At 32.2% G+C, this 16,582-nt stretch overlaps 2 protein-coding genes across 9 annotated transcripts in view; both read left to right on the forward strand.

The window, feature by feature from the left end:
• LOC143256273 (protein turtle homolog A-like) overlaps positions 1-16,582 on the forward strand; it is a 64,548-nt gene that overhangs the window by 27,189 nt on the left and 20,777 nt on the right. The window contains exon 7 of one of the 6 annotated variants that reach the window (XM_076513280.1): positions 716-2,917. The exons of the other annotated variants lie outside the window; for them this stretch is intronic. Coding sequence (XP_076369395.1) covers positions 716-723 — 8 coding nt within the window. The 3' untranslated portion in view covers positions 724-2,917. Of the gene's footprint in view, positions 1-715; positions 2,918-16,582 lie in introns of those variants that run through there. 6 annotated transcript variants of the gene reach the window in all.
• LOC143256274 (uncharacterized) lies at positions 5,560-14,323 on the forward strand. Of its 3 annotated transcripts, XM_076513288.1 has the most exons (3): positions 5,560-7,034; positions 7,080-7,153; positions 7,199-14,323. In XM_076513288.1, the coding sequence occupies exon 3, from the start codon at positions 9,985-9,987 to the stop codon at positions 10,873-10,875; it is 891 nt and encodes a 296-aa protein (XP_076369403.1). In that variant the 5' UTR covers positions 5,560-7,034; positions 7,080-7,153; positions 7,199-9,984; the 3' UTR covers positions 10,876-14,323. The 3 variants fall into 3 exon arrangements, with proteins under 3 accessions (XP_076369403.1, XP_076369402.1, XP_076369404.1); XM_076513287.1 differs by having other exon boundaries at positions 5,560-7,153; XM_076513289.1 differs by lacking the exon at positions 7,080-7,153 and having other exon boundaries at positions 5,560-7,079; positions 7,154-14,323.

Genomic DNA, 16,582 nt, shown 5'->3' on the forward strand with positions numbered 1-16,582 from the left:
TCAAAAAGAAAGGTCCATCTTTTGAAAGTACTAATGCTATGTGGCATCATATTTGTGCTACATTTTAATTGTTTGAACCTCTGTGTTTTTCTAACATCATGAACAGAACTATCCTTTTGGGAGAGAGCTTATAGAGCATGACCCTACTTATGCACATTGCATTCATGTATTATAAGTACTATATAAATTTTTATCAGTTAAGTTTTTAGTTTGTCACTATATGAGTATTCACCAGGTATTGGAACAGTAACTTCACAGAACACGTGCATTCAGCTTGTTGGGTTGTCGTGTGTCTGGGAAAAGGAGGGAATAACTAGTGTTAAATCTAATTTAAAGTTAGGAGAAACAAACTGTGACAACTACTAAGGAATAGGACAAATACGAAGCTATGTTTCATACCTCTGTCGACATTTCACCTAACCCTTATTATCAAATCTTTTTAACTGCATTTGGATTGTTAAGTAAATAAATAGGATATTGATTTGTTTAGGAGAAAATTTTCTTCGTTTTCAGTATTTACATTGAAACAAAAGTACAACTTTACATTTTTGTCAAATTCAACAATTTCATGGTCTCCAATTTGAGTGAGTTTTATGATTCATATATTTGCTTCTAATAGTCACTACTTGTTTTAATTAAATATGTTTTTTACTCTATCTAGTTTTGATGTAAATGAAGTGCTTTTGTAAATTTTATTTTATTTTTTCTACTATAGGAGATTAAAGTGAAAAGTGATATCAGAATTCATAATGTAGAGAACTGAATAGAACCCCTGGCAAAATATACCGTCCGCCATCAGTCTTAGCCTCATGAACATTTAAGGCCCTGTCAATTACATTGGACACTAATGAGTCAGTATCCATTAGGTTCAAATCTTTTTATATGTAGCTACCCTTTCCTATTGATCATCATTGAATCTTTTGCTAAGTTGTAGTTAAAGTGTAATTCTGTAACTTTCATTAAATTCTAAAATAAATAGCATATATTTTAACTTTATAGGAGCTATGTACTGTGTGAAGCTGAATTCCCCACTCAGACATTTTTGAAAACTATTGTTGCATGTTATATTGGTTTTATAAACACTATTGAAAGAGAATCCACTCATTTCCTGTTTGTTACTAGCAGTTTTGTTGGTTAATGTGTAATATATAGCTTATGATGGGCCTTAAGAATGGGGAAAAAGAACAAACAATTCTCAGAAGATATGTTGAATTGTTGAGAATTAGATAGTATCATTCTACATGTTGTCGTCTTTTTTGTATCAATTTAACAAAGGAATGACAAAAGAACTGATAGTTTAACCATAAAATGGTTAATTTTGTTACTGATAAATCTTAAAGGTCTAGAAAACTGGTTAGCAGCCCTGAATGTTTCTTGGTCCATAATATGGCAACTGATTACTTAAGAGTCATAGCTTCACCTTTAATAACAGTAATGTATGATGTGTGAATCTTTTTTAGTGTAGTTATTAAACATTTCATATGACTTTATTGATGTGCTTTCTGAACATATTACAAGAGTAAGTCGTGTACTTTATAAGTACTCATACCTGTATATTTATTCCATGATTTGACCACGTTATAAACACAGTGTGGTTTTTCTTCTTGTTATCAGCAAACATTTGTATGTATTATCTTATCAGTAAGTATTTGTGTATACTGTTAATTAAGTCAATGTGGTCTTGTTGTTACACGTGGATTAGTTTCTGCACTTTCAGACCTTTACTTTGTTGATTTGTAGTTTGTTTTATTAATGATCACCAGTGTTTAGTAAGAATTTTGATCAGGTGCATGAATACATTCTACTGAATGTTTGAACTTGTCTCTCTAATTGATTAATGTTTTGAGATATGTCAAAAAAGGATATCCCAGTTGATGAGATGATAAAAATATTTTATACAAGAGATCTGATCCTGTACGTCATGTTGTTCAGCTTCCACTTAATGGAGTGCTATCGTTATCGAGAAAGTGCAAGAACACTTGTGCTGCAAAAGTCAAATGTAAATTAAGCATGCCTAGTAGTTAGCATGCTCAGACTACAAGTATGATATTGTGGTGTGCCACAAAAATGTGTTTCAAACTTTGGAGTTGTGAGAATTCTGTAAGAATGGCTTTGAAATCTCTTAGAGATCTGATGAGTTTATAGTGGTGCTGTTAACTGGTTTCTTTCCTCTAGTCTACCAGTTCACAGTTATAGGTTGATAGCCATTGTGTAATTTGAAACAAAACTCATCACTAATTTTCTGTCTGTGTAATGTATGTTAGCATTACTTGGTAGATGTTGAAAGTGCACATTATCTTAGAAAGATAGGGAATTGATCAACAGTGTGTAGAGATAATGAATATTTTATATATAAAAGAACATACAACACCCTTCAAGAAAATGTTGGTCTGTTTTTGGGTATTATTTACAACTAAATGTGAGAAGAGAGAGGTTTGTCTGGCAGTTATTGTTTCTAGGGTTTTTCTTTTAGACCTTTTCATATTTCAAATTATTTATTATGTGAGAAGAGAGAGGTTTGTCTGGCAGTTATTGTTTCTAGGGTTTTTCTTTTAGAACTTTTCATATTTCAAATTATTTATTATGTGAGAAGAGAGAGGTTTGTCTGGCAGTTATTGTTTCTAGGGTTTTTCTTTTAGACCTTTTCATATTTCAAATTATTTATTATGTGAGAAGAGAGAGGTTTGTCTGGCAGTTATTGTTTCTAGGGTTTTTCTTTTAGAACTTTTCATATTTCAAATTATTTATTATGTGAGAAGAGAGAGGTTTGTCTGGCAGTTATTGTTTCTAGGGTTTTTCTTTTAGAACTTTTCATATTTCAAATTATTTATTATTATTATGAAAAAGAAGTTGTGTTATGTTGAGCCTAGAAATGTACAATTCAGTTGATTAGTAATGTATTAACTGTACAATTCAGTTGATTAGTAATGTATTAACTGTACAATTCAGTTGATTATGTATTAACTGTACAATTCAGTTGATTAGTAATGTATTAACTGTACAATTCAGTTGATTAGTAATGTATTAACTGTACAATTCAGTTGATTAGTAATGTATTAACTGTACAATTCAGTTGATTAGTAATGTATTAACTGCTAGAAATGTACAATTCAGTTGATTATGTATTAACTGTACAATTCAGTTGATTAGTAATGTATTAACTGTACAATTCAGTTGATTAGTAATGTATTAACTGTACAATTCAGTTGATGAGTAATGTATTAACTGTACAATTCAGTTGATGAGTAATGTATTAACTGTACAATTCAGTTGATGAGTAATGTATTAACTGCTAGAAATGTACAATTCAGTTGATGAGTAATGTATTAACTGCTAGAAATGTACAATTCAGTTGATTAGTAATGTATTAACTGCTAGAAATGTACAATTCAGTTGATGAGTAATGTATTAACTGCTAGAAATGTACAATTCAGTTGATTAGTAATGTATTAACTGCTAGAAATGTACAATTCAGTTGATGAGTAATGTATTAACTGCTAGAAATGTACAATTCAGTTGATTAGTAATGTATTAACTGCTAGAAATGTACAATTCAGTTGATGAGTAATGTATTAACTGTACAATTCAGTTGATTATGTATTAACTGTACAATTCAGTTGATGAGTAATGTATTAACTGTACAATTCAGTTGATTAGTAATGTATTAACTGTACAATTCAGTTGATTAGTAATGTATTAACTGTACAATTCAGTTGATTAGTAATGTATTAACTGTACAATTCAGTTGATGAGTAATGTATTAACTGTACAATTCAGTTGATGAGTAATGTATTAACTGTACAATTCAGTTGATGAGTAATGTATTAACTGTACAATTCAGTTGATTAGTAATGTATTAACTGTACAATTCAGTTGATTAGTAATGTATTAACTGTACAATTCAGTTGATTAGTAATGTATTAACTGTACAATTCAGTTGATTAGTAATGTATTAACTGTACAATTCAGTTGATTAGTAATGTATTAACTGCTAGAAATGTACAATTCAGTTGATGAGTAATGTATTAACTGCTAGAAATGTACAATTCAGTTGATTAGTAATGTATTAACTGCTAGAAATGTACAATTCAGTTGATTAGTAATGTATTAACTGCTAGAAATGTACAATTCAGTTGATTAGTAATGTATTAACTGCTAGAAATGTACAATTCAGTTGATGAGTAATGTATTAACTGTACAATTCAGTTGATTATGTATTAACTGTACAATTCAGTTGATGAGTAATGTATTAACTGTACAATTCAGTTGATTAGTAATGTATTAACTGTACAATTCAGTTGATTAGTAATGTATTAACTGTACAATTCAGTTGATTAGTAATGTATTAACTGTACAATTCAGTTGATTAGTAATGTATTAACTGTACAATTCAGTTGATGAGTAATGTATTAACTGTACAATTCAGTTGATGAGTAATGTATTAACTGTACAATTCAGTTGATGAGTAATGTATTAACTGTACAATTCAGTTGATTAGTAATGTATTAACTGTACAATTCAGTTGATTAGTAATGTATTAACTGTACAATTCAGTTGATTAGTAATGTATTAACTGTACAATTCAGTTGATTAGTAATGTATTAACTGTACAATTCAGTTGATTAGTAATGTATTAACTGTACAATTCAGTTGATTAGTAATGTATTAACTGTACAATTCAGTTGATTAGTAATGTATTAACTGTACAATTCAGTTGATGAGTAATGTATTAACTGTACAATTAAGTTGATGAGTAATGTATTAACTGTACAATTCAGTTGATGAGTAATGTATTAACTGTACAATTCAGTTGATGAGTAATGTATTAACTGTACAATTCAGTTGATTAGTAATGTATTAACTGTACAATTCAGTTGATTAGTAATGTATTAACTGTACAATTCAGTTGATTAGTAATGTATTAACTGTACAATTCAGTTGATTAGTAATGTATTAACTGTACAATTCAGTTGATTAGTAATGTATTAACTGTACAATTCAGTTGATTAGTAATGTATTAACTGTACAATTCAGTTGATTAGTAATGTATTAACTGTACAATTCAGTTGATTAGTAATGTATTAACTGTACAATTCAGTTGATTAGTAATGTATTAACTGTACAATTCAGTTGATTAGTAATGTATTAACAGTTGATTAGTAATGTATTAACTGTACAATTCAGTTGATTAGTAATGTATTAACTGTACAATTCAGTTGATTAGTAATGTATTAACTGTACAATTCAGTTGATTAGTAATGTATTAACTGTACAATTCAGTTGATGAGTAATGTATTAACTGTACAATTCAGTTGATGAGTAATGTATTAACTGTACAATTCAGTTGATTAGTAATGTATTAACTGTACAATTCAGTTGATTAGTAATGTATTAACTGTACAATTCAGTTGATTAGTAATGTATTAACTGTACAATTCAGTTGATTAGTAATGTATTAACTGTACAATTCAGTTGATTAGTAATGTATTAACTGTACAATTCAGTTGATGAGTAATGTATTAACTGTACAATTCAGTTGATGAGTAATGTATTAACTGTACAATTCAGTTGATTAGTAATGTATTAACTGCTAGAAATGTACAATTCAGTTGATTAGTAATGTATTAACTGCTGAGTGCAGAGGAAAGATATACTGCTAGATGTTATGTAGGCATTGTAAATCATGTTTACTAGAAATGTACAATTCAGTTGATTAGTAATGTATTAACTGTACAATTCAGTTGATTAGTAATGTATTAACTGAAGTTGTGTTATGTTGAGCCTAGAAATGTACAATTCAGTTGATGAGTAATGTATTAACTGCTAGAAATGTACAATTCAGTTGATTAGTAATGTATTAACTGCTAGAAATGTACAATTCAGTTGATTAGTAATGTATTAACTGCTGAGTGCAGAGGAAAGATATACTGCTAGATGTTATGTAGGCATTGTAAATCATGTTTACTTATTCTAAAACAGTTTTGCTCCAAAAATACTATAGAATTGTGAATTATGAAAGCATGTAATATGAAAGGTGAATAACATACTGTTTCTAAGAACTCTTGAGTGAAAACAAAGGATAGTACTTTATAATACATTAACCACACTACTCCTACATAAGGTGTCACTGAGGCCTTTTGCTCAATGCCACGGCTCATCAGGCCACCTGGGACATGGCAGACAGTATTTATCTAGATGCTATTTGCATGTAAACAGTTTTCATAAACAGCAACTGTTATGGTGTGAACCAGATTAAACAAGTGAATTTTGTTATTAATGTTACTTGAGCCATTTATGAGTCACATTATAGGGTTACATAATTGATGTACATATACCAGTTTGTTATCAGATTGGGTAAACTACACTAAAAGCTATTTTCCTTGTGTCAGCATTCATTGTATGAGGAGCACCACCCCTGCCCAGAAGTAGGGACTATACTTATGAATGTTAATGAACCTGAACAAAAGTATTTTTATAAATCTGTCTGTTTAATTTCAGTCAAAATCTGTATTGTATTCTTCTTTATCGAAATAATTTGTTACAAGTTATTCAACCCAAACTTTTCTTAAGACTTCTGGTGTCTAGATGTTTCATTTATGTAAATTTCTCAATTTTTCTGAAAGATGTACATGTTAGTTATTTACATTTCAACTGATTTTTATGATTAAATTTGTTCTTTTTTTTAAGTTTGTCTAGAGTAAAAAATAATTTAAAATTGATACATTTTTGTTTCTCATATTACTATTTTTCTCCAAATTAAACCTTTGAATGCTTATAAACATAGGAATTATGGCACATTTGAACTTGTGGGCAACTGATGTTACCTTATGTGCTGTGACCATTGAATTTAAAACTAAAACATTGACTTTCCATGATGGTTATACATAAGTCTCTAATCCCCATTCAAAGGAGGTAATTTGCTGCTTGGTGATCTATGGTTCTACCAACTATGGCCATATCAAATAGTTTTATTCAAAACTAGGTAATATAGTTTTGAAAGGAAACAAACATTTTTAAGACCATACTTGGTGTAGGTTTGAATAGTCCAGTACACACACATTATTACATACTTGGTGTAGGTTTGAAGAGTCCAGTACACACACATTATTTTAATTTAGGGTGATGTTTATTTTTAAGACCATACTTGGTGTAGGTTTGAATAGTCCAGTACACACACATTATTACATACTTGGTGTAGGTTTGAAGAGTCCAGTACACACACATTATTTTAATTTAGGGTGATGTTTACTTTCCAGTACTCTGATAAAAATTTTAAAGATAATCAGGTTTACTGTGTGTATTGATCATGCATTTTGATGTTGGAGTAAACTGTTTTTATCCTTTACTAGGTTTACAGTAAACATGTATGTTTCTATGTCGTGTTTCTGCACCAGTAATAGTTAATCTGATTACATAATGTGAAATGAGTTACTATATGATATTCAGTTTCTTTTGTTTAAGTAAAAAAAAATATATTTTTCATAATTAATCCAGGATCAAGTCATAAGTTCTGTATTTATTTATATTTTTATGACGACTTAGGTTATGATAAAAGTTTTAATTAAGAAATAAATTTAAATTACTGTGTAAAAAAAATCTGAAGGGTATTATTTCAGTTCTTAAATTCTAATTTGTTGACCAATAGATTTCTAATTCAATAATTATAGGTGATTTAAAGGTCTTTTGTAGGTAAATAATTTGGGAAGAAACAATAATTGTAACAGGTATGGAAAGATGTGGGCCTACACTAACAATATCATTGAAGATTATGTCTTTTGGAAATGTTATATGTCAACCATCTAAGATATCAATAACAGTGCATAGACAATTACAAAAGAAACATTTTAAACCAAAAATTACTGAAATCACTCACCATGGACAATAGATACAAGCACATACCTCCCTAACATATGGAGTTGTAACACAAAAGGTCAAACTTGACTATAACTAGGTCATAATTTCACATAAGCAGGTCAGTGCATCTGTGAAGGGCTTAAGAAGTGTAGAAGTGTTAAGTTAATCCCCAGCATGAGGCAATGCACAAACACTGTGTAGAAGCTGTTTCCAAATAATCTAAAATGTTGCATAGAGTTGTATCAAAATAAACTGTTCATATGAGTATTGGAGAGAGTAACCAGAATGCTTGAGTTGCTGCCAGGTTGTATGGTGAACAGTTTCCAGATGGATGTTATCCTTCATGTCAGATGATAGGAAACGTGTTAGTTACAGACAAACAGACCAAGAATGATAACCAGTACCGTATACAGGTTGTATGGTGAACAGTTTCCAGATGGATGTTATCCTTCATGTCAGATGATAGGAAAAGTGTTAGTTACAGACAAACAGACCAAGAATAATAACCAGTACTGTATACAGGTTGTATGCTGAACAGTTTCCAGATGGATGTTATCTTTCATATCAGATGATAGGAATCGTGTAAGTTACAGACAAACAGACCAAGAATAATAACCAGTACTGTATACAGGTTGTATGCTGAACAGTTTCCAGATGGATGTTATCCTTCATGCCAGATGATAGGAAACGTGTTAGTTACAGACAAACAGACCAAGAATGACAACCAGTACTGTATACAGGTTGTATGCTGAACAGTTTCCAGATGGATGTTATATTTCATGTCAGATGATAGGAAACGTGTTAGTTACAGACAAACAGACCAAGAATGACAACCAGTACTGTGTACAGGTTGTATGCTGAACAGTTTTCAGATGGATATTATCCTTCATGTCAGATTATAGGAAACGTGTTAGTTAAAGACAAACAGACCAAGAATGACAACCAGTACTGTGAACAAAGCCCAAATATTGACATTTGGCCAAGACTTTAAAGAAGGCTATTGACTGCTTGTCCCACTATTTGTGTAATGCTGTTAGGATACTTACCTCATTAACCTTTATTCCTATAACCTATTGTAGTTGTTGTTCTTGAGAGATTTCAGTAACTTATGATTTAAAAGGTTTTATTTGTTATTGTCTGTATCTTTATAATTGACATTTTGATGTATGTACACAATAAGAGTTGATAGACATGATGTGGACTCTCACTACTTCAAAGTAATAAGAGTTGATAGACATGATGTGGACTCTCACTACTTCACAGTAATAAGTGTTGATAGACATGATGTGGACTCTCACTACTTCACAGTAATAAGAGTTGATGGACATGATGTGGACTCTCACTACTTCACAGTAATAAGAGTTGATGGACATGATGTGGACTCTCACTACTTCACAGTAATAAGAGTTGATAGACATGATGTGGACTCTCACTACTTCACAGTAATAAGAGTTGATGGACATGATGTGGACTCTCACTACTTCACAGTAAAAAGTGTTGATAGACATGATGTGGGCTCACTACTTCACAGTAATAAGAGTTGATAGACATGATGTGGGCTCACTACTTCACAGTAATACGAGTTGATAGACATGATGTGGACTCTCACTACTTCACAGTAATAAGAGTTGATGGACATGATGTGGACTCTCACTACTTCACAGTAATAAGTGTTGACACACATGATGTGGACTCTCACTACTTCACAGTAATAAGTGTTGACACACATGATGTGGACTCTCACTACTTCACAGTAATAAGTGTTGATAGATATGATGTGGACTCTCACTACTTCACAGTAATAAGAGTTGATAGACATGATGTGGACTCTCACTACTTCACAGTAATAAGAGTTGATAGACATGATGTGGACTCTCACTACTTCACAGTAATAAGTGTTGATGGACATGATGTGGACTCTCACTACTTCACAGTAATAAGTGTTGACAGACATGATGTGGACTCTCACTACTTCATAGTAATAAGAGTTGATAGACATGATGTGGACTCTCACTACTTCACAGTAATAAGTGTTGATAGACATGATGTGGACTCTCACTACTTCACAGTAATAAGTGTTGATAGACATGATGTGGGCTCACTACTTCACAGTAATAAGAGTTGATAGACATGATGTGGGCTCACTACTTCACAGTAATACGAGTTGATAGACATGATGTGGACTCTCACTACTTCACAGTAATAATAGTTGATAGACATGATGTGAACTCTCACTACTTCACAGTAATAAGTGTTGATAGACATGATGTGGACTCTCACTACTTCACAGTAATAAGTGTTGATAGACATGATGTGGACTCTCACTACTTCACAGTAATAAGTGTTGATAGACATGATGTGGACTCTCACTACTTCACAGTAATAAGTGTTGATAGACATGATGTGGACTCTCACTACTTCACAGTAATAAGTGTTGATGGACATGATGTGGACTCTCACTACTTCACAGTAATAAGTGTTGATGGACATGATGTGGACTCTCACTACTTCACAGTAATAAGTGTTGATGGACATGATGTGGACTCTCACTTCTTCACAGTAATAAGTGTTGATGGACATGATGTGGACTCTCACTTCTTCACAGTAATAAGTGTTGATGGACATGATGTGGACTCTCACTACTTCACAGTAATAAGTGTTGATGGACATGATGTGGACTCTCACTACTTCACAGTAATAAGTGTTGATGGACATGATGTGGACTCTCACTACTTCACAGTAATAAGTGTTGATAGACATGATGTGGACTCTCACTACTTCACAGTAATAATAGTTGATAGACATGATGTGGACTCTCACTACTTCACAGTAATAAGTGTTGATAGACATGATGTGGACTCTCACTACTTCACAGTAATAAGTGTTGATAGACATGATGTGGACTCTCACTACTTCACAGTAATAAGAGTTGATAGACATGATGTGGACTCTCACTACTTCACAGTAATAAGTGTTGGTGGACATGATGTGGGTCCTCAACACTTCCTTCCATACAACTAATTGCCCTTTTTCATTTGAGAAAGGCATGAGGGCTGTCAACAGCCCCTCCCAGATTGCCCACTAAGGTGATTAGTAAGCAAAAGCTGTCTCTTGAATTACAAAATTGGACAATAATATGGACTGAACTGAGATGTTTTCCCAGGGTGTCAATGAGCTACTGTGACCCTTAATGAGTATGGCAGCTCTTGTGACCTTGTGTCAAGCAGAAAGAAATTCATCAAATGCAATTTGGGTCACAATAAAATTTGTTAAACTTTTTGGTAGGCTGAGCATGCTGATAATTAATATCTAGTTTTGTAATTTAAACTTTAAAACTTTGACTTTGTCTCTGTTATAAATATTTGACTGTATACAACAGCATAGTATGACAATGCACATTGCTGCATGTCACTTGTCTAGACTAATTAAAATTAAAGTACCAAACTCATAGTAGTTAACAGGATCTTTCAAAGTTATCTGTGAGCTTGTCTGTGTACCCAAACAATGGCTAATTGTACAGCTAATATCATAAATAATGACCTGAGCTCAAACATATATCTTGGTAAGAATAAAAGAATCAGTAGTTGGCCCTAAAGAAGCAGGCATTGTGAAACTCATGGGCACTTTTGAGTGTCAGTTTGATTGTGCCCACCAAATATGAAAAACTTTCACTCTTTCCATTTCTACAGTAATTGCCTGTTGGAGGACTTCTGAATACCTGGAGTAGCTGTAATGTGTGTCCTGAAATGAATGTCATTTAACTATTTTACAGTTATCTTTATACCACCATTTGTGTTTTTCTTAAATTTGTAATAGATATGTAATATGCAAATGGTCACTTATTTTAATCATGGGCTCAAATTGTATGTAGCTTGTTTGTGGAAACTTGAATTGCTAAATGAATGTACAAGACAGTATATCATAAATTTGATGAAAAAATTGGGGATGGTAAATTTCACATTGTCTTTAAGAGTTATAGAGTACTGAAGTATCTGGTAATGTTTTTGTATGATTATATCATTCACAGTTGTTATCGTGGGTGATGTTTCAGGTCAGTGACACCTGCCATAGTTAATTAGAACTGTTTTTTTTTTTCTGTGGTTAAATGTTTCACATTTAATGTGAAGTAATGAGAAGCTCAGTTAAAGAGGACAATTTCATGTTCACCTTTTGTGTGAAACTTTGACTTTTTTCCTGACTTCGTAAAGAAGAACATGGTTTAATAGTGTAGACATACCACCTAGTGTTTGAATTTTGCAGTGTCATAAAATGTACAAAGTGGATGTTTTGTATGAATGACTTGTATGGGTTGTTCCAAGCCAACTCACCTAGAAAAAAAGAACTCTTCTTGGTTTAAGTCATATATTTTCCTGAAAAAAATTCAACCAAAATCTTCATTTTGAATTATTCAGCCATGTAAAATCCTAAAGCTGTACTGCATAGCTGAATACATCAAAATGAATCTATGACTTTAGCTGGGAAGCTCTGAGTCGGCATGGAATATGATACTGCATGGCTGAATATATCAAAATGAATCTATGACTTGAGCTGGGAAGCTCTGAGTGAGTCGGCATGGAATATGATACTGCATGGCTGAATACATCAAAATGAATCTATGACTTGAGCTGGGAAGCTCTGAGTGAGTTGGCATGGAATATGATACTGCATGGCTGAATACATCAAAATGAATCTATGACTTGAGCTGGGAAGCTCTGAGTGAGTCGGCATGGAATATGATACTGCATGGCTGAATACATCAAAATGAATCTATGACTTGAGCTGGGAAGCTCTGAGTGAGTCGGCATAGAATATGACCCATGTGTAAAGTTTAGAATAAAATATGTTAAGTTCTGTGGGCGTATCCAAAGCTCTGATTCAAGGAATCCTGCCTTTTGGAATAAATGTATAATAAAGAAAAATATTGTGTGATTGTGGTTAATCTACATATCATTTCGTACTGTTGTAATTTGCATATAAAAGGTTAGTTCATACTTGTATGTTGTTATAATTGTTGACAAGTCACTATGAATTGGTTATCTATGAGGAATGATGAGTGAAAGTGTTCCTAAATGTGATGGGATTCAGTTCCCAAACAGAATAGTTAATTTAGATTGATTTAAAATACCAGTATGTACAAGTTATGTGATAGTATTCACCACATACTTGCTAAATGTGTTTTAATTGCTAAACAGAGATCAGATATTTTTGCTTTAAATTTTTTGTCATGTTTTCAGAAATAACGAATGATCACACTTACTGTTAACCTTACTTTTCCCCGTTATTTTGCTTCCTCTATTTTTTACAAAATCCTTTGCTTTATTTCTTGTTTTTCAAAGACTTTACATAAAAACATATTTTAAATCTGTTTCTAGCCCTCAAGTGTATTATCTTGATCCCATTTGTGTTTGTAATGGAGCTAGATTTTCCTGTGATTCATGGTTCTAGTCTAAAGAAACATAGAAAATGAATCAGCTGCTTTTCTTACTCTACAGAATTGCATCAAATTTTAAACTACAAAGGAACTTGGCCATAATATGTTCAGACTTTATCACTTCTTTCCTTAAAATTTTTGTATTATACCTAATTTTTTTGGTTATGTTGCTGGGAGATTTGAATGAATGTGTAATGAAACACAGCTTTAAACTTCTGAATTAATGTTTTAGTTTTATACATGAAAATGGTTTATTTAAAGTTTTCCATCTGTTTACATGAGAACTCCATTGATTTTGAACACAACATTTTATGGACAACACATAGCTAAAAACTTTTAGGACTAGTTTGTTTTTTAATGATGATGTTAAATTAGAAAAGTCCATAAAAGCATAAATAAAACTGGTGAGATATTAATTTATTTGTATTGTGTACTTAAGAGGAAATTGAATCATCATTAAAATTTGAAAGTACAACAAATCACTCGCAGTGTCTGAGGAGACATGTTTCACTTAAATCACATTTATTAATTTGGTATTTGAAACTTGACAGCATTTCATGGAAAAATTTAAGTCTGGTATGTCAGAAGGATATATTAAAGTAATTCTATTTTTTACTGGGTTAATTTGTAGTTCTGTCTAATTTAATTTGGTTAGAAATGAGTGATAATTGTTTTTTGTTTTTTCAAAATTTTGTTTTTCAAGCTTAAGCGGTTATCAAAATACCAACAATTGTGCTGTTAAAAAAACAAGGTAGTTCTTAAGAAAGTGTTGCAACTCAGAATTTCATAAATTTAACATCATGTTCTAAAATCGTGGCATTTAAATTTAGATATTTTGGTTTGTAGTTAATGGTTTCAGTCTGTAATTTATTTTTTTTGCCATGACAAGGATTTTAAAATCATTTATGGTATTAGTGTTACACTTATGATCTCAGATCCTGATGAAGCTATTTCTGTACCATTTTATGTAAAAATAGTCATCCTCATGTAATTATGTTGTTAATTTATTAGCAAAAAATAAAGGTAGATATTTGTTTACTTAGGTTTTTTGGTAATCTTTATTCAATGTTTTACATCAGTGTATTAAAAAAAGGTTTGAAGTTTTTCTTTGTGAATTTGATATAAGGAAAACTTGAGAAAACTCTATTTATGGATTTTTCTTTTAGGAAGATTTTTAAAATTTGATGTTAATATTATAAAAATTGTTGTACAACACACTTTAAGAAATATGAGGGCTGTTCAAAAAATACGCGGACTGAAGTCATAAAACAAAATGTACTTTATTTAGAAGTTACAGGTCTGGGACCCCTTCAAAGTACTCTCCTCCCCAACGCACACACTTATCCCAACGGTGTTTCCACTTGTTGAAACAGTCCTGGTATGCTTCTTTTGTAATGTCCTCCAGCTCCTTCGTCGCATTTGCCTTAATCTCGGGAATCGTCTCAAATCTTCTTCCTTTCAAGGGTCTTTTGAGTTTGGGGAACAAGAAAAAATCGCAATGAGCAAGGTCAGTTGAGTAGGAGGGGTGGGGAAGAACAGTGATCGAGTGTTTGGCCAAAAACTCACGAGTTCTGAGGGCTGAATTTCGCAGCAACGCAGTGCATCTTCAATTTTTCGGTCAAAATCTCGTAACAAGATCCAAATGATATCCCACACTCTTCAGCAAGCTCCCTGACAGTCAGACGTCGATTTGCCTGCACCAGGGTGTTGATTTTGTCGACGTGTGGGTCGTCAGTTGACGTGGAAGGACGTCCAGGACGCTCATCATCTTCAATGGACTGTCGACCATCCTTAAAACGTTCATGCCACTTGAAACATGCCGTACGCTTCATAGCAACATCACCGTAAGCCGTGTTAAGCATAGCAAAAGTTTCAGTCGCAGATTTTCCAAGTTTAACACAAAATTTCACAGCAAGTCGTTGCTCCTTCAGGTCATTCATTCTGAAATCCGCCAAACGAAAAAATCGCACTTCACTTAAACCCGCGTAGCTGATACAAAAATGAAGATATCTGCAATCGGGAAATGGCGTCATAATCAGCTGATCTGTGCGAACCTAGCGACACCAAGCGGATTCCCCTGTAACCAACTGGAGCCACGCAATTCAAACAGTCCGCGTATTTTTGAACAGACCTCGTAGATGTTTAAAAAAAACCCAACATATAAACAACACCTTAGTCTTGTAAATCGTTATGTTTCACATATAACACAAAAATAGTTGAAATTTGTGGACAGACTAATTCAGTATTATAACATGTAATAAGTAGTAGTAGTTATAAAAATGATGACAAAATAACCTAAACTGTATAAAAGATGTTATTGGTTTTATTTTTTGATGCTTCATTTGTACGACTTTGTAAGGCTGTCTGCACAGTAACAAAGAAGGGAGGGTCTGGCATTCGTTGGTAAAAGAGTAGTCCAATAGTTGGCTATTGATGGTGATGACTAGCTGCCTTCCCTCTAGTCTTACACTGCTAAATTAGGGACAGCTAGCACAGATAGCCCTCGAGTAGCTTTGTGCAAAATTCAAAACAAAGAAGGCACAGAATACAATATTATATCTTACTTTAAAAAAAGACCATTACATGATGTTGAAACAAAAGTCCGAAGAGGCACTTCCCAGGATGCTCTTTCTTTATTGTTATTGGCCAGAAATACATGTTTAAAAACAGCCAAACCTTCAACACACAAAAAATATTAACTTGCAGGATTGGCTTTTAAAATGCATAGAGTTGTATTAAAAACTAATTTATGTAAAAGGAACAATAATCAATATAAAATTTATTAATTTATAAAACAGTATGACCGTTTTTTAAGGTAAAACAAAGAACCACAAACAGTTCTCTTGTTATGAGCAGGAATTTGTTCATCAACATAAAGCATTTATATTTCTTGTCAAAGAAAGAACAAAACCTGTATGGAACATTGTATTTGTCATGATTGGAGACAATAAAAGTGTACAATATGTAAAAACAACACTGAAAATTGTGGACAGCCCAACACACTATCTATAAGATGTAATCTGTAGTGGTATTAATAAAAAGACAACAAAATTGTCAACGTACTCATTTCTGGAGGTCGAGGATGGTGTAAAACAGAATGAGAATTCTAACGTGAAGTTTCATCTTATACATGGCTGTTGAATAAATTGATGTGAAAAGTTATTGTTAATATAATACAATTAAAAGTAATTCATAAAATTGCAATAAAAATGTAGGGCACTATACATGGTATAAATAAAACTATATGAAGAAACAAGGAATATCTGATAAAAAATAAATAGGTTATGACCGTTTATT

This window comes from Tachypleus tridentatus, chromosome 7 (assembly GCF_004210375.1).
Source record: "Tachypleus tridentatus isolate NWPU-2018 chromosome 7, ASM421037v1, whole genome shotgun sequence".
NCBI classification, from domain to species: Eukaryota; Metazoa; Arthropoda; class Merostomata; order Xiphosura; family Limulidae; genus Tachypleus; species Tachypleus tridentatus.